Source organism: Bombina bombina, chromosome 3 (assembly GCF_027579735.1).
Source record: "Bombina bombina isolate aBomBom1 chromosome 3, aBomBom1.pri, whole genome shotgun sequence".
Classification (NCBI taxonomy): domain Eukaryota; kingdom Metazoa; phylum Chordata; class Amphibia; order Anura; family Bombinatoridae; genus Bombina; species Bombina bombina.
This window is the reverse complement of record NC_069501.1, coordinates 132,514,040-132,533,585: the sequence shown is the minus strand read 5'-3', so window position 1 is coordinate 132,533,585 and position 19,546 is coordinate 132,514,040. Positions and strand designations below refer to the sequence as shown.

Genomic DNA, 19,546 nt, shown 5'->3' with positions numbered 1-19,546 from the left:
TAGGACATGCTATGTCTGGTATTTCTACTATGTTTTGGGGAGTGCCTATTAAAATACATTGTGATTAAGATGATTAGTAACAGCTCCAATTCTCAAGTGATATCACTTCCAGTCTAGCAGTTCATTATAATTACTAAGGTTAGCATTTTGCTTAACAAATGGGGGAAACTCTAGAGACAGATGCACAATAATGCATACAAATTATTTAAAGTAATGGTAAATTAAAGAGTTTGGAAATCTCTTATCTAAGTCACTGTATTCATTTTTTTAATTTGTGACTTTATTTAAGTAATTATATTATATTGTTCTACTGGTTGTTGGCATTACCTCCGCCACTTTCATTTGCTTGTGTTTAGTGTACTCATGTATAGAACAGTACCACCCACTCTATAAATAGTATGTAATGTGTGGTCCATAAAATAATAAAAACATATATATTTTTATTATATAAGGATTGTGGGCTTGCTATCTGGATGCAATGCACAAGCTGCCACAAATTTAAGAAAACAGCATATAAGAACATGAGTTTTACAACCACGTTAAAGTTTGTTCCCTTCTAGTAACAGAGCACATGTGTACCAGGGTGTCTTTAAGTGAAAAGCAAGGATACATTACATTCAACAAGCCATATGACTAAGAAGGTGATTGGATGAGTGGGACAAATTTTAGTGATGAAAAAAAGGGGGGGCTGGCAGGGAAAAAAAGTATGTAAGTTTATCAATTAAATAACTGTCTTACATTTTCATAAACGTAGTGTGTTAGACTTTGCCATCGCTTTAAGTTAAAGGGATATTAAATTCAAACTTTTTTTTTAATGCAATATACATTATTTACATTGTCAACATTGTCTGTAATTTACGTCTTTTTATGTGTTTTTGCTTTTGTTTTAACTTCCCTATGCAGGCAGGAGCCCATTCTGCATAGTTAAATGGACCTAAAACTCTAATTTAAAATGTACAGTTGTGCATTTCAGATTTGATTGGAAGCATTTTTGCAATATGCATGCCTTTAAATTATTATTGGTTTTGTGATATTTCTTACTGTAAATGCAGCCAGTATTGCCCATAGTGTTACTGCTAGTACTTGGGGCATGCACAAGCCATTGATGCTCCTCCCATTAGGCTCAAAGAACACACAGACTGTTCAACTCCACCCAGATCACACCCTCAGCCTTGTACTCATTTAAGATATGTTGGGGATGTATGTGTATATCTTTAAAATTCAAAAATGTTCTTCCAAGTCATTGAAAAATATCAGTAAAAGGAGCAAGCAATGAAACAGTCTTCAAGCGCTTTGAACATGTTAAATATTAAGAGGTAATAATATATACTATGTCCAGGGCCAGCTCAAGATATTGTGCTGCCTTGGTCCGAGAATGAAATGACGCCCCCCCAACCAATGCTTATGCACAATTGCGCAATAAGTTGGAAGGTAGTTAGGGAAGAGATACACTTGTCCCATATTGAATGTCACCCCTTACTGGTTCTGTGTCTTTGTACATGAGGAGGTTATGCTGCTGGGAGCATGCGACTTCCCCCATGGTGACACAGAAATGTTCTGGGTCTGACAGTGACTGACTCAAGGCTCGATAAATGAAAGCTCTCTGGGCTGGCGAGATTATTAATGAATGCTCGCCAGTACTTCTATTTCTCTGGTGGAATGATCTAAAGCCATTTTTTACCCTGAAAACAGGGTGTCTCGCTGAGGGGCGTATACTGCATTTTCATTATGAAATGTGCACAACAAAATTCGTATTTTAAACATTATACAAAACAAATATTTGAAACATTCACACAAAAATAAGCAGGGAAAATTGTTAAGGTGCATCAAAAATCGTAACAAAATTCTTCACCAAAAATCGTATGTTAACAAAAAAGTTAAATGTGTATGTAATTTACACAGGAATAAATCAAATTAAATATGCACGGCGTAAATCGTAATTGTAGTACATTGGATGTGCGAAAATAACACAGAAATTTGAACTTATAAATACAAAATGCAAAGAGTAATTGTTGTTTTTTTTGTAAAATGGGCTGAACATGGGCGTTCCATGGGCGTATATGACAATGTCTCACTAATCCCAGCGTAATTCTATAAAGATTTTCGCACTGCAGATCTCACAGTTTTTTCTCACCAACTAAAAGGTGGCAATCTTTTCTCAAAACAATACGAATACTTATTATCCCAATAGAAAAACAAATGCATACTAAAATATAGGCGAATGTAAGATGCTATAAGCAGAAAGCAGCGTAATGTGAGTTATATTGGCTACAGGATTTTAATTTTAAAGTGCTCCCTCTGCTCCCTGCTAACTTTGCACTAAGGAGAGTTTCCCTATCCAGCGAGCTTCATTACTTTTTATAGGAGCCATCTCGCAACTAGCAGGGACTGCTCCTTTTTTACGATCATTTCACTGGGGCAGCCCTGCAAGTGTCAGCGAGAAAAAGAAGGTTTGAGCTGGCGAAGAATATATCATCGAGCTCTCAGTCACTGAAGTGCTGCCTCTTGTCAAGTGCTGCCTGGGTCCATTGGACCAACTTGGTCCCATGGTTGAGCCGGCCCTGACTATGTCACTTAGTACTTTAATACATCTTTCCCAGTCTGCCTTCCATGTCCTATCTTTATTTATTGTAACACAGTGCAGCACATTACAAATAATGACAATAATGATAAGCAAATAGTGGCATGCGAATACTGTTAATGAATTAGTAGATAAGTCTTACTGTACTTTCTTTCTATAGAACCCAACATTCTGGTCTCAGAAACCAAGTCTAGGATAAAGAAGACATGGTTTTGGAAGCCAAGGGCTGGATTTGTGACAGTGGGTGGAGTTTTGGGAGTCTTGGTGGAGGATCTGGGTGATTCTCAAGGTTGCCAAGGGCCGACTTTGCATTGTGTAATGAGCTTACCTGGCATAGTGATTACTCTTTTATTTAGTTGTTTGAATGGTGGGACATACAGGGAGAAGGGCAGCCCAATGGTTCTAATTTGGGAGAATCATGCAGAATTATGCACCCTTGGGACATCTGCACTAAAGTTATTAAAGATATATTGCACAAATGTTTTTCCCACCTTTACTTGAATTGTCATACATTACCTAATCTGAAATCCTGGTTAAATGTTCATTATTGTAATCTTTATTTTATAATAAAGTCTAAAATGTTTTTCTTTTATTGCTAGTCTATGGCATTTATGCTTGAAGAGCTTAGTTTTAACCTTACTTTTCATCTGCTTTAATTAAATTATCTAATTAATATCTTTTTTTCTTTTCTTTTTTTAATCCACCATAATACAGATGACATTTAAATGAAACTTAATGTACCAGATCTTTATCCGTCAGGTTATTGATTTCTTTCATATGAATAAAAGTCAAGTGTCTTATCTTGATGACACAGAAGGAAGTTGTGCATTTCTGACTACTAATAAAGCAATTTATGCATTAGAGAAGATGTCCTTATAATATCCCCTTACAAAATGCCAACCACATCTCTAGAAGAGGGTGAAATTTCTTAAAGGACATTTTCCAGGGAACTATTTGGTCTATTTGAAGCCAAATAGGCATGTACTTAGGGCAGCAGGATTTAGGAGGGGCAGGACATTTGCTCCTATGCTTTCAAGATGTTTTATTTGTTGATTCCATTAAAATCTTTATTTTTACTCTTAATGGTATAAACTTTAATGATTCAGCTAAAACATGCAACTTTTTGAAACTCTTCAGTTTACTTCTACTATCAGATTTACTTAGCTCTCATTGTATCCTTTGTTGAAAAGCATACTTATGTAGGCTTTGGAGCAGCAATGTACTATTGGGAGCTAGCTAATGATTGCTGGTTACCAAAATGTCTCTTGTCATTGGCTCACCAGATGTGTTCAGTTTATGTCCCAGTAGTACATAGATGTTGTACTGGTTGCTAGCTTATGATTGGTGGCTACACACATATGCCTCTTGTCATTGACTTATCAGACTTGTTAAGCTACATCCTAGTAGTGCACTGATGGTCTGTTGTTTTATTTAACTATGGGCTTTACTTCTTGACAAGGCTTAAGCAAAGTAATATACAAGCAATAGTGTAATAATACAATTTTAAGATCAGCCCTATTTTCTGTTGAGTCAGTAGAATGTACACACCCCATTTGTCTCAGTGCCATTACTGTGATGCACCTTCCCCCAATATCCCTCCCCCCCAGAATTAAATTATATTAGTTTATAATAAAAGAAAATGCCTTTTATTCACAGTGTGAAATTATCCCTAGTGGGATCTGGTGGAAGACACAGTGTGTCACTCTGTCAGTGTGACTTAGCGTGACCCTAGACACCATAAAAAGTTGGGCTACTGGGCGTGTCCGGATGTCAGCCATAGTCAGAAGCAAAGTTAGAGGCTCCTGAATTTTTATAACTAAACAGCCATATATCTAAATACTTTCCAGCACCACAGGAAGCTATTAAGCAAGAACTTAAATATGAAGACTTTGTGCTTCTTTTAATACCAATTTGTTGGAGCTCGCAGCTACTGGAGACACATTCCGGACAGTTTGTTAACATGGGCTCCGGCCCTCTACAAGCTACGCCGGGTGACTCAGATTTAATTCATTTTGATCTCGGATAGAGGGATTCAGCTAAACATGGAGGAGACATTACAAAGGGAGATTGAAGACCTTTTGTCAGCCCTCTCGAAAAAAATGGACAGGCACTTCGCTCATTTAACTACTTTAGTAAGGTTCCGTTATGAGAAGAGTTAGAACAAAGGTTCCAAAATTGCGACGGCTGCTGACAGAGATGCACGTCAGCATAAACTGAAGACTACAACCTCTCCACCTGAACTAAACCAAAGTCACAGCCTACCAAAGGTGGAACCATTATTAGAGCTCCTTACCACTAATCGTCAGCTGCCGACGCCAAGTATAACAGCCGCACTTAACTCGACCAAGCCGGCACTTACCCTGGGAGGGGGTTCTTTGATGTTCAGGGCGGGTGCAGCCAACCGCCCCGGGCACCGGATGGCCTGGCCATCAAGCTTGATGCAGAATAGTGAACAGGAACTTCTCCCTCTGGAGTGGGAGATAAAGCCGGATCCGACATTAAGTATGTACACTTACCCCGTTCCCATGGCCCTGAAATGCTCGCCAGAACTGCTTCATCTTCCACTAGGCCTCCCCACTACACAACCCTTCAATTTCACTCCTTTTCAAAAAGGGATTGGGGAACTGTAACAATAAACCTATTAAAGTCCATACAAGTCAGGTCTATATATCCACAATGACACTGCAAGTACTCCTGATGACCCCTGAGTCTGAGTTATTTATTGGATCCTGAATGGACATATTTGATTCATGTTAAGGACAGGTGTCTCCCTTAGACATTTTATTAATGCATATCCTGTTGTTTTGCCAATGTTTTTGCACCCTATGTTACACAGTTTTCTCTACTTCAGCACTGTGCTGTTTCTGGCTTACATTTACTTAGCTTATATTATGTGAATACACTTACTCGATGCTCCCAGTGCCTCCTATCATTCTAGGCTTGCCCTCTATAGTCTCCCTCTTTTACTCTCTACAAGCTCCATAGACTGCATAGCCTCCTTCACATAGCCCATTTTATATGGTACAGAAATATTACCCTCCTAGTAATATAAGGGCACTAAGACGCTAAAATCCACGTTTTAGAAAAGAAGCCATATTCATGTTTTTTTAGACTTTCTCTGGCAGACCTGCATTATTTACAATTTCAAGGTCTCAATTTTTCTTTTCTTTTTTTTTTACTTAACCTACAGTGTTCTACATGGTAACTTTTAAGTGTATATACTCAGATCCCTCTATCCAGCAATAATTATTCTTAATATGTTTATGTATTATTCCACAAACAGTTGCGCATCAATTTAAACAGATCATCACCAAAATGCCAGATAGACTATACATATTCTCTCTTCACACAGTATATAGCTAATGAGGACGGACTGAGACCGCCCGCTAAACAAGCTTAATGTTTATATCTTAATGTAGCTGCTTACATGTGTTTCTTAATGATTATATAGATACCTCCTGTGGCTCATTGATGACCATTTTATCTTAGAGAGAATGACACTATTATTATGTGGTTGGTTGTCTATACTTTCACATAGGACTGTTATTTGTATACTTGTCTCTACTGTTTTGTACTAATCCTCAGCTCAGATTATCTATTATACTGAGAATTGGTGTCTATAGATATATATGTAATTCCCCATATCACTAGATCTAAAAATCTATTTATTATACTGGCCCAATTGCAACTGCTCACTACAAATTAATAAATTCCCCTATTCTTATTTGAGCGTCTCTGGTCCGCTGTATACCCCCTCCCCCATCAAATACTACAGAAAATGAGGTTTTATCTACATGGGCTTAGCATGCTTTCTAGATGTTACTCTTTGTACCCTTACTGACATCAGTATTCATGACTTGCTCCATAAGCGGACCTAACCACCACTAAGAAACAGTTCCCCACTGCTCGCTATACTATATTAAACTATAAATGTATTTTTGTGCCCGCTCCTATCTGTGAACTTTCTTGAATATGGTTATAGGTAACATATCTTTTTACTGTCTTTACCATCATTTTCCTTGTATGTTTTGATAACCTCAATAAAAACTTTAATAACAAAAAAAGTTGGGCTACTAAATTGTATATGTGTAGCAAACCAAGCCTACAAGGAAATACTTTGTAACCTTAATACATACATAGCTCTTTCGATATATTGTTTATATTTGCTTTTGAAAAAGGTGACAGTCGCTGAAAAGCCTTGAGATCATTTATTATGAAGAGCTTGTACATGATTTTAATTCTGTAGAATAAATTCTTCAAAAATAGCTGCTTTGCTGCTTTTACGGCTTTTATGCTGTAACTTCACTATGGAATAAATTATTTGAACCCTGACATTTGTTCCACGTGAGTATTTTCCATATAGTGCTTGCTGTGTGTTTTTCATGCTATCGTATTGTGATTCTTCCGTAGTAGTCAGACATCGCTTGCAGATGGAAATCTAGCCACGGTGGGATCTGCGCCACCCATTTCTACAAATATCTTGTGCGGTTTTGGGAGAGACCAGGGGAGGCAGTGGCCTGATATAAGGGGCATACTCTCGTGAATAATGTGATACAGTTTTTTTTTACGGTTTTGCTTGTATATCTATACTGAACTTAAAGGGACAGGAAAACCAGAAAAATGTCATGATTCGGATAGAACGTACAATTGTAAACAACTTTCAAATGTACTTCTATTATCAAATATGTTTCATTCTCTTGTTATCCGTTGCTGAAGGAACAACATTGCACTACTGGTAGCTTGCTGAACACATCTTGTCATTTTGACTAGGTGCATAATACATAATAGCAAGTTATCTACTGATAAATTAAAACACAATAAAACACATACTGCAACAATGTTTATGGAAAAAAGCAAGTTTTCGGTAGGATGATTTTATAGAAGGGGTGATCATACTTTGCAAAAAAAAGCCATATTGAATTTTGTTCTTCATACTTTATTGCTAAAAATGCTAACCATCATCAGAGCCTTCAGCGAGTCATGATCTTTTTGCTGGTGGTGTTTATACATGTGTTTTTATGTGTTTATATGTGTGTATATGTGTGTATACATGTGTTTTTATGTGTATGTATATGTGTATATGTGTGTATACATGTGTTTTTATGTGTATGTATATGTGTGTATACATGTATTTATATGTGTGTATATGTGTGTATACATGTGTTTTTATGTGTTTATATGTGTGTATATGTGTGTTTACATGTGTTTTATGTGTTTATATGTGTGTATACATGTGTTTTTATGTGTTTATATGTGTGTATATGTGTGTTTACATGTGTTTTATGTGTTTATATGTGTGTATATGTGTGTATACATGTGTTTTTATGTGTTTATATGTGTGTATATGTGTGTATACATGTGTTTTTATGTGTATGTATATGTGAATATGTGTGTATACATGTGTTTTTATGTGTATGTATATGTGTGTATACATGTATTTATATGTGTGTATATGTGTGTATACATGTGTTTTTATGTGTTTATATGTGTGTATATGTGTGTTTACATGTGTTTTATGTGTTTATATGTGTGTATATGTGTGTATACATGTGTTTTTATGTGTTTATATGTGTGTATATGTGTGTATACAGGTGTTTTATGTGTTTATATCTGTGTATATGTGTGTATACATGTGTTTTTCTGTGTTTATATGTGTGTATATGTGTGTTTACATGTGTTTTTATGTGTTTATGTGTGTGTATATGTGTGTATACAGGTGTTTTATGTGTTTATATTTGTGTATATGCGTATACATGTGTTTTATGTGTTTATATTTGTGTATATGTGTGTATACATGTGTTGTTATGTGTATATATGTGTGTATATGTGTGTATACATGTGTTTTATGTGTTTATATGTGTGTATGTGTGTGTATACATGTGTTTTTATGTGTTTATATGTGTGTATGTGTGTGTATACATGTGTTTTTATGTGTTTATATGTGTCTATATGTTGGAAAATTGGCGCTGATAAACTTGCTCGACACAGGGTTAACACAAACCTTTAATTTGTAAAAAGAACAATATCTGCAAGCGTAATAAATTGAAGCGCAAAAAAATGAGGTATCCTTTTGTTTTACCTTCAAACTGGAAATTGATTGCAATATACTTTACAAAAAAATGTTTTCCTGGACACTGCAGGGTGTGCAGGGTGGAACATGAATAGTGCTGTCTGGGGTCACTATTTTTGTGCTGTTCAGCAACACAATGCATGTTTCCCTCTGCATACCCTGCAGCATGTGTAACTCATAAGTGTCCAGGAAAACATGGCCGATGTGGTCACTGTACTGAAGAAAGAAGTTAGCTTGTTGCTGAATAAATTAGCAGTTTGGGTATTGTAAATGAGGAGGTGCAGAGATTTTAAAACATTATGCAACAAGTATCTCTTTATGATCATTGCTTAAGTCTCATAAGATCTGAACTTTATAAATTATGGCACTCAATGAGGAGATTAGCTCAACTGCACTTTTAGTGAAAGACCTGTTTGTCTCCTCAGTTTAGCACTATTACTTTGCAGTGTTTCCTTAGGTTATAAACTTCACCAGTATGACTCCCAGAGTATTCATTTAATAAACCTGAAGTGTGAAATGTTCACATCTTGGCAGTCTATGAGATCTGCAACATCGTTTTTATTTGAAGGGGCCGATTTACCAATGTCTGGCGGACATGATAAGCTGTAGCGTATCATGTCTGCCAGACATCGCAGAATGCCGACATTTAACATTTCACAATTAGTTCTGGTAAACTACTTGTGCAATGCAGCCACCTGCAGATTCGCTAGCAGGGGGTGTCAATCAACCCGATCGTATAGGATTGGGTGAATTGATGTCCGTAGCCTCAGAGGCAATGGACCAGTTAAGGAGCAGTTGTCTTAAGACCGCTGCTTAATAACTGCTGTTTCCGGCGAGCCTGAAGGAAACAGGGTCATCAGGGGCCATTTGGCCCTTAATATATCGGTTCCATTGCGTCTTCAGCTGCAGTTTTACAACTATGTGTGCCATTATTATTCTTTATTATTATTCTTTATTTATAAAGCGCCAACAGATTCCGCAGCGCTGCCCATGGGTACAAGGATAACAGTACAATGGAGAAACAATACGATAAGACAAAGTTTTACAGACAAAAACAGGGGGAATTGAGGGCCCTATTCCTGTGGGAATTTACAATCTAGATTATACAATCTCTGATTACTTAACATTACAAACACTATTTTGTAGAGCTATTCAAGTAAGTGTGCAACAGAAATATAGAATATACATTTTACTGAAGTGATTTGTTACACGTTTTTTTACTAAAATAACTCATGTAAGAGCACACCCATAACTAACTAAATCACTTATTTTTGAGGTGCAACTATACTTAAATATATTTTAAAAATACATTATCCCAAAACTACACTGATTTTCTAACGGAGCAAATCCTCTCTAAGAAGAGTAGGGTGAAGCACATATTTTTTACTTAGCACAAAGCAAGATGTTTAATGTGCTTTTAAATTAGACATGGGCAAAACTTCAGGATTCACATACGATTGCCAAATATGGCGTCAGGCAGTGGCATTCATTTCACTTCGAAGCCGGATATGTCAGTGGGAAAGTGCAACACACAAAGATTTAATTCATAAATATCTGTGTGTTACTCTTTCACACTGATGTATCCAGCACCAAAACAAAACGATTACCATTGCCTGCAGCCATATTTGCGAGACGAATGCCATATACTGAAATTTTGCCCATGCCTATTTTGAATTAACATAAATAGGGACATGAAATCCCAAATTTGTATTTCAGACAGAGCATATCATTTTATACAACTTTCCAATTGACTCAGATTATCAATTTTTCTTCATTCTCTTGATATCTTTATATGAAAAAGCAGGAATGTAAGTTTAGGAGCCAGCCCATTTTTGTTCAGCACCTTGGGTTGCTCTTGCTGATTGGTGGCTTCATTTAGCCACCAATCAGCAACCGCTACCCAGCTGCTGAACCAAAAATGGGCTGGCTCTTAAAGGGACACTGAACCCAATTTTTTTCTTCTTTCATGATTCAGATAGAGCATGCAATTTTAAGCAACTTTCTAATTTACTCCTATTATCAATGTTTCTTTGTTCTCTTGCTATCTTTATTTGAAAAAGAAGGCATCTAAGCCTTTTTCTTGGTTCAGAACTCTGGACAGCAGTTTTTGATTGGTGGATGAATTTATCCACCAATCAGCAAGGACAACCTAGGTTGTTCACCAAAAAACGGCCGGCATCTAAACTTACATTCTTGCATTTCAAATAACGATACCAAGAGAATAAAGAAAATTTGATAATAGGAGTAAATTAGAAAGTTGCTTAAAATTGCATGCTATATCTGAATCACGAAAGAAAAAAATTGGATTCAGTGTCTCTTTAAGCTTTACATTCCTGCTTTTCAAATAAAGATACCAAGAGAATGGTGAAAATGTATTACTAGGAGTAAATGATAAAGTTGCTTAAAATTGCATGCTCTATCTCAATCATGAAAGAAAGAAAGAAAAAATGTGGGTTTCATATCCCTTTAACTAGATAGTGCACCAGTGGAGATAAGATAAACACACCCACAAGTCTATTCAAAGCATATATGGCCCTGGAGACACATTTTTGCAAAAATTACCGTCTGAAACTATTAAATATTTATTCCATACACAGATATTTTGCATTGCAGGTTTTAATTGTGGATACATGATATGCATATAAAAAAATAAATTAACGTCCCACTAAGCATTGCCCTAAGCAAGTCTACAAAATATTTCTGCACCATACTGTTCAGCTATTTGTCGAACAACATGAAATATAAATATTTTGCCTTGCTTGGCACACATGGTTTGTACAAAATATATAAATTCTGCAAGCTCATAAACATTAGAGTGATGCTTACAAACGCATTTCTTGGCAAAGACAAAGCAAGACATAGAGATCATTTTAGGTAGCATTTCAAATAGATTAAATATATTTATACCAGCTCTACATTGTCAAGTGATTTCTCCATGCATTCCATTACTGTGTTTGTTACCTATTGCTAGTGAAATATATTGCGCTGACAGTTGAAGTGCAAATATTTTTCCCTTAACACATAGGCATGAAGTTCAAAGCAGTCCTAACTGGTAAACATTAATGGAAAATGTACCTCACAAGTTAGCTTCATAGCGGATAAACAACCCATTAGAAGAGGACATCTGGATATGCAAAATAACGTAGAACAGCCGCGCTCAGAGCCCATCAAAACACTGAGATGGTAGAATGGCGTCTAGTTGCTTAGCAACCAAGTTATTACATTCAAAACACATTTCTAAAAGTTGGACAGCTATGCATATCCCTCCTTTTTTATTAAGCAAAAAAAAAAAAATCTGTTGAGATCATTTTTAAAGAATAAGTAATGTTAATGTCCAATTCTATTTTTTTTTATTGGAGTTTAAATTCTTTCTCGTTGTTAATCTAAAAAAAAAAAGGTTAACTCAGGCAAACCACTTCTAGTATAAATATCACTTTACAAAAAGCATACATTATAACAATGCACCAGCAAGAGATATCTTTATTTCAAATTCCAAACATGTTGCCTCATTGTTTCGGCCTATCGCTTCCTTCGGAAAATTACATCTCTTGGGCTAGGGTAACGCAGACAAAATCCTTCTAACATATGGCTCTAGTTAGGTTATTGTAGGTAAAAGTACTTATCTATATATAGTTAAACCAAAACAAACACTGTATTGTATATGCTGCAGTCTAAATTTAAAATGCAAGACTTTTTTTTCTGTATTTTTTTTCATCTGTAGTAAATTTAATACTATACATAACATAGACTAAATACCCAAACAAACACACTTCTTAATTGGATATCTCAGACTAAGAACATATTTAGATCATTTTAAAGATTAGAAAGTCTGGATATCTGCAACTTCACATTGATCTATAATTAGCTGTTTTGATTTAGCTGGGATTGTAAAATGTCATCAATTACTGGACAGGATGGATTGGTTTATAGACATTACCAAAAGAATGCACAAGTGCAGAAAAGCAAAATACTGCCTAGCACCATAAGTATTTCCAGCTATAAAAGTTATGCCATGCCATCTGTAAGAGTGGTTTCCACTAGACATTCCAGTACATTTTTTCCAAACCTCTGATGTGGAAATGCATTTATAAACTAAGAGACTGGCATGCAGCATCTGACATGAAAAGGATAAACTGAAAGAGCAAGTTTAATCCATTTGAATTAACTTCACTGGTAAAAGTATTTGTTTTAAAAAACGCTTAGTAGTTTTCCATGCTAAAGGGCAGAATCATATTATTGAGGCACAAAATACAGTGCTGCAGTTAGGGCTGGATTTGACAATAGGCAATGCAGGCAGTTGCCTATGGTCCTTCCCTTAAAGGGATATGAAACCCAATGCTTATTTCATGATTTAGATACAGCATGCAATTTTAAACGACGGTCCCATTTCCTTCTGTTATTAAATTTGGATTTAATGTTCGTTTAAAGTTGTGCACCTTCCTGTGTAGTCAAAAATAAATTTGTATATGTTGTTCACCATCTTACAATTTTTGAACTGTATACTTTGCTGTAAAGTGCAGCCAATAAGAAAGTGTCCTGAAAATGTATAGGTTCAAGAGGCAAAATAAAAATAATAATTATTGTTTATTGGTAAAGAGCTACCACATTTTGAAGTGCTTATAGATAGTAGTTCAATAATTAAATGATCTGGTGGATTAGATTGTTTTATTATTGACACATGCAAATATTAGCGCACAAATACCCAAGCTGGTCTTCAACATGCCACATCCACTGATTGTATATTATATGTGTATGCTGCTTCTCATTGGCTTATGTGCTATGCCCCGCTTATGCATTCTGGTTCTCAAGCAAACTTTAACTATGTGTTTAATCCCCTTAGCAGGGGTAAAATACATAGTTACCAGCAATAAGTAAAGCAATAGTAAAATTAGAGTACTTTAATGCATTATGTCTTTTTAAAATGGCATAAAATCTAAAAATGTCTTTCATGGTCCCGATAGAAAATACAATTTTAAAAACAACATTCCAGTTTATTTCTATTATCTAATTTGCTTCATTCTTCAGATATCTTTTGTTGAAGAAACAGTAATGCTCATGGGTGAGCCAATCACACGATGCATCTATGTGCAGCCACCAATCAGCAGCTACTAAGCCTATTTAGATATGATTTTCAACAAAAGATATCAAGAGAATGAAGCAGATTAGCTAGTAGAAGTAAATTGGAAAGTTGTTTAAAATTGCATACTCTTTCTAAATCATGTAATAAAAAATTGAGTTTCATGTATCTTTAAGCAAATATAAATCTGTGGGCTGGTGGCAATGAGTGTACATGTTAGTGGTGATGTCATGGGGCATAAATGCGTTGAGAAGTCAAGTGGAGGTGAATTTCTCTGTACCTAGTGGCTCTGTCCAAATAAATATGTAAATTTCAAGCTACAAATTAATTTATAAAGGTTATAGACAAAATTGTAGTTAGTGCTCATGGTGTTATGCACCCTGAAGTGTTATACTGCAGAACCATGTGTGGTCCAGTAGCATTTACGATTTATTTTAATGGACTGTATTGATCACCCAATCAGGAGACAGACTGGCTAAATTGACTGTCCATGTAGATAATGTATAGGTCAAAATGACAGCAGAACTCACCAAACGGAATAAAATTTCACAGCGTTATTTGGAGTTTCCCCATGGTACAAGGATTAAGACGACAACGTTTCGTGCTTGTTGCCCTTAGTCATGTCAAGTAATTACTTGACTTATACGGTTTGGTGAGTGCTGCTGTCATTTGGACTTATACATTATTGTGTGTTTGGGGGATTTGGTGTGGAACCTCCCACAGCTTACACCACCGTGGCTTCTCATTGTGCTGGAAATTATTGATTATTTTGTCCATGTAGATAAGTCAGCATCGAATATGATTGGTTGCTGTCTTATTATTTGCATGCATGTCACATACAAACTTGATTGGTAGATGCAGGAAGGTTGTCCATAAAAGGAGGTTGGCAAGAAAAATACAGTTTTATTAGTCAAACATTTAAAGGGACAGTAAAGTCAAAATTAAACATTTATGATTAGGATAGAACATGCACTTTTAAACAACTTTCCAATTTACTTCTGTTATCAAATTTGCTTTGTTCCAATGGTATCTTTTAGTGAAGAGTAAAACTAGGTAGGCTCATAAGAGCTCAGGAGTGTGCACGTGTCATTAGTACGCTATGGCAGCCGTGTTTAGCAACATTATTTGTAGCTTTGTTATACCATGTTGCAAAACACGCTGCCATAGAGTACTAAATACACTTGCACACTCCTGAGCTAGGGTTGCCACCGCGGTCATGTTTTCCAGGACACTTATTAGTCACACATGCCGCAGGGTATGCAGGGAGAAACATGAATAGTGCTGTCAAGGGTCACTATTCGTGTGCTGTACAGGTGCGCAGTGCACGTTGCCCTCTGCACATCTTGCAGCATGTGTAACTCATAATTGTCCAGGAAAACATGGCAGAGGTGGCAACCCTATCCTGAGCTCTTATGAGCCTACCTAGTTTTACTCTTGAATAAAAGATACAATGAAAACAAAGCATAGTTAATAACCAAAGTAAATTGGAAAGTTGTTTAAAATTGCAGGCTCTATTGTATCATGAATTTTTAATTTTGACTTTGCTGTCCCTTTAAGTGATTAACACATTTAATTGAAATATGGCTATCTTACAAAGCATTTAAAATAATTTTAACTAGTATACTTAAAGGGGCAGTAAACTAACAAACATAGTGCAGAATTATATAACATTAGCTATACATTAAAGGATTGCAAAGAATTTTTATTTAAAAGTTCATTTTTCCAGAACGCCGCTCCTTGCTCTACTGAGCGGGTCTGCTTTTTCCTCAGCGCATCGCGGCAACACTGTCTAGTCTGGTCTTGTAGCGGGAGCGAGCTTCATTTTTAGTTTAATAGCGCGACCAGGCACGCTGTGACTAGACAATGTTCTGAGGGAAAACCAGACCCGCTCAGTAGAGCAAGGAGCGGCGTTCTGGAAAAATTTACTTTTAAATAAAAATTACCTGCAATCCTTTAATGTATAAATCTGTCACTAAGCTAATGTTATATAAATCTGCACTATGTGCAGAATTATTTAACATTAGTTTGTAAGTTTACTGCCCCTTTAATTGTGGATACAATTAAGTATGATGTCCTACCAACCAAGAACAAACAGGAGCAGACTCCAACTATATTTACATAAGTCTTGGGACACCCTCTGAAATTTCAAGCAGTTATCCAAAATGAAAAAAAAAAAAAAAAAGCCAGCTGAGAAAATTCTCCTGGGCCCTATTTAAACTTTCAGCTGCAGAACTGACATTTGGAATCTCCTCCACCCAACCTGTATAGCTTGGATATAACATGCTCAGTGTGACCCCAGGCTAATGTGACTTGCCAAAAATAAGTAGAAAACTGGAATATTTAAAATACATTTTAACAATAACATTGCTGTGTTTTTAAATGGAATAAAAACATAAACATTATTTTCTGGATGTAATATTAATATTAGTTCTGGTTCACCTGCATCAAGTACTTAGTAAAATGACTCTGCTTGTTTTAACCATTGGGTGACAGAAAGGGCTCTACTGCATTGCTACCAAATTAGCTGCTGCCCTCTTTAGAAAATGAAGTGTTATTATCTCTGACAGCAGTGCTTTGGCTTGTGAAATGAACTTACAATATTGGTACTAAATACTGCAGTGTATTCAAATTTAATGGAAGGATATTATGTAAAAAGATCATTATGTTTCCTTTAGAGATTAGAATCTGTTCACCGGTACACGGATATTTTTTCCCCCTATGACATCAGATCAAATAAAATAACAAGTCTTAGACTGACAAGTTCCCTAGTAGGAAAGTTAGGTAATTAAGATAATTCATCATGAATCCTCAGATGCAAAGAACAGGTAGCCAATAGCTTCAGGCCATACAAGTGGAATGTAACTTGATTATTTATTCCAATTACTCATGTCAAAGAATATTTCTAATTACTCATATCAAAGAATATTTCTTTTAAAATGTATGTAATTTTTTCCCTTTTTGGTATAAACATAATGTCTGAGTAAGGAAACTGAGGTTTGTTGTCTGTGGAATATGCCAGGTGTTCAAGTAAAATGTCAAAACAGCACCTGTTCCAAATAACACAAAACATCCCAGCTAGTAGCAAATACAGTAATCTAACAAGACTCTGGACTGCAGGATCTTGAAAATGAGTTCTGATGACAGCTAGAAATCTCTTGATCCATCTAGTCTGGCATTTTTCCTATCTGCCTTGAAACCAGACACTTTGATACGCAGACTTGGTCTACTGCCTGTACAGTATTATGACTTTTTATTTCGTTTTGTGCAGTATTATGATTTTTTTTTTTTATTTTGTTTTGTTACTTTATTGTTTTGTTACTTTATTGATTTACCACATCTGCTGGAATGCAATAGCATTTACCCACCACTATCATATAATGTGGCACTTATAGTTAAGCTACTGTAGGAAATAGTCATTCAAATAAACTGGATAATTAATAGACAAATCTTTTGCCAACAACATTTGAAATAAAAACGTTACAAAATTAATAACAATAAATTATATTGAGAAACAATTTCATTCTGGCTTGATATTGATCTGCAAGACAGTGCTGCTGTATCTGTCATCCAGAGGGTTAATACATAACTTGCTTGGTTCACTTACCTTACTTGAACTTTATGAAGTAGATTACAGGGAATACTAATTTGACTGAATTAGGAATTTAAATAAATATACTAAAGTACTAGATATATTAGGAAACGTTTTTTGTGTTGAGTAAGAAAAATATTTACCCCCCACACACACACACACACACACACACTTGTAATATAAGCATTGTAATGTTATTAACCTCCAAGCTGCCAAAGTGGACTGCAGAGCATTGCACACACACACATTACTGTTATAAGAGTGAAAGGAAATGGTAAAAATAGAAGGAAAATTCAAGTTGAAAAATGACCTATGTGCAGGTGGGTTTAGGGTTACTGTGACCTACCTCCCTGGTGAAAAGGATTGCAGCGTCGTAATGTTCCTCATGCTCATCATCCAGCTGGTTGTGCTGATGTTGCCACTTGCAGAAGTTCTTGAGTGTAGTGGCTGCGTTCTTGCTAACCTCAGGTCCCTTTTCCTTGTCTGTGACCATGACAACCTTTACCACTGCCAAGCGGATGTGGTTTTCAATGCTTGGATGACTGTAAAGCCGGGAAGCTATGGAAGCCAAAGTCAATAGGTAATGGTGGAGGTCCTTCCCATACTTCTTGGCCATGGACTCATCAGCTACCAGGAGGAGCTCCACGTGCCTAGATTTAGATATGGATCGCTTTTGGCGTCTCTTACCTGTGAGGAATGTTCCTTTAAGGATGGGTTCACCATACGAAGAGGTTAGGTTGCGTTTTTGAGCGTTTTCCAGCGTTTGCTGGATCTTTTTGGCATTCTTTCCTTTCCCATGTTTGTGATTTTTTTTGCCAGACAAATGTGTCTCACAGCTGGACCTGGAAGGTACAGTCTCAAAGCTAAAACGATCCTTAATGAAAACATGCAGCACCCTCTCTGACCCATCACTGTACATCTTTCCCTCTCCTGCGTTACCTTTAATTAAGGGTTTGATGGTGTAATGTGCATGCTTGACTGCAAAAAACCCATCCAATCCCCCACACAGGTTAAATACAGCAAGAGACTGAGGACTGGAATCCACTGTACCTCTATAAAAGCAGTGCCTATGAAAACGATGCTGAGGATGCAAACGTCCCAAATACTTGGTGCTGAAATGTGAAGAAAGCAGCATATCGTCCCTTTCCAAGTCTAAAATAAACTTCTTCCCATCTGCATAGAGAATATAGCCCACTTTACCTCCCCCTGAGTAGATCTGATCAATGTTCTGCACTATACCACTCCTCCTCTGGTGCTCAGCAGAATGGTGTTTAGAGTGGGCAGGTGGATGGTCCTGCATGGATTCTGCAGTCCTGTTCTCTAGAGTGGCAGCAAAGTGCAACTCAGCAGCCAGAAATACTAACAGTATCAGCACCATTGTTCTTTTGGAAATTGGAGAGGAAAGAGAAAAAAAAGAACTTGCCTGGGATGAATCAGCCAGCAATAAAATGTCAACAGAAGCAGCAACCGGCTATGCAAGGTATAAACTTTCCTTATGCAGCTGCTTTCCCAGCATTAGGGAGCAGATAAAGCACAAATCATATTATATCCCGTGCTGATAACTTAACTCCTTATCCTCAATGACTTTGAGAGGCGCTGAAATATTTTTTTTTTTTTTCCTTTTGCTGGATGGAGCCTGCAGATCTGATCACAGCTGAACTAGTCCACAAGCTGTTTGTAGTTGATCCCCAGCATGTACATGTGAACAAGTTGAGAGAGAGAGAGAGCAATGTGAAGATGAGAGGAGGTGGAACAATATATTTATACTGGAATGCCATTTTCAATGACTCGTCACTGCAGGCTGCCTCTTAAAGTACCACTCCCACACTTCCCCTATAAGAATCACACACAAGGAAAGTGTTACTGTGGGTGTTTTTTTGGAGGGGAAAGAAGAAGAAGAAAAAAAAAAGAGTTTTCCTTTCTGTGCAAATCACAGGCAAGATCCTGATTTCACAACTGTCCGTTGACTAACAGCTGACTTCATACCATATCCCATTTATATGAATTTAATGTCTTGTCCTGGAAATTGTGGTATTTATTGGTTACAAAGTTGGTTCCTAAATAATAATAATAAAAAAGCACAAGCATTGCTCTAGTACATTGTGATCTCATAGGGATGTTACGTGCCAGCTCTTAGGTTTGTTAAAGGTATCAGGAATTTGCCATTTATATGCTTGAATACATAACTGTCTGCAGCTTGGCTCATTATATTGCCTGTAGGATGTATGT

At 36.5% G+C, this 19,546-nt stretch overlaps 1 protein-coding gene across 1 annotated transcript in view; it reads right to left on the bottom strand.

Annotated features, from left to right (window-relative positions):
* ADAMTS5 (ADAM metallopeptidase with thrombospondin type 1 motif 5) overlaps positions 1 to 18,966 on the bottom strand; it is a 142,206-nt gene extending 123,240 nt beyond the window's left edge. The window contains exon 1 of the mRNA XM_053705994.1: positions 17,664 to 18,966. Within this exon, the coding sequence (XP_053561969.1) occupies positions 17,664 to 18,695 (1,032 nt within the window). The 5' untranslated portion in view covers positions 18,696 to 18,966. The remainder of the gene's footprint in view (positions 1 to 17,663) is intronic.
* Positions 18,967 to 19,546: the final 580 nt, after the last annotated feature.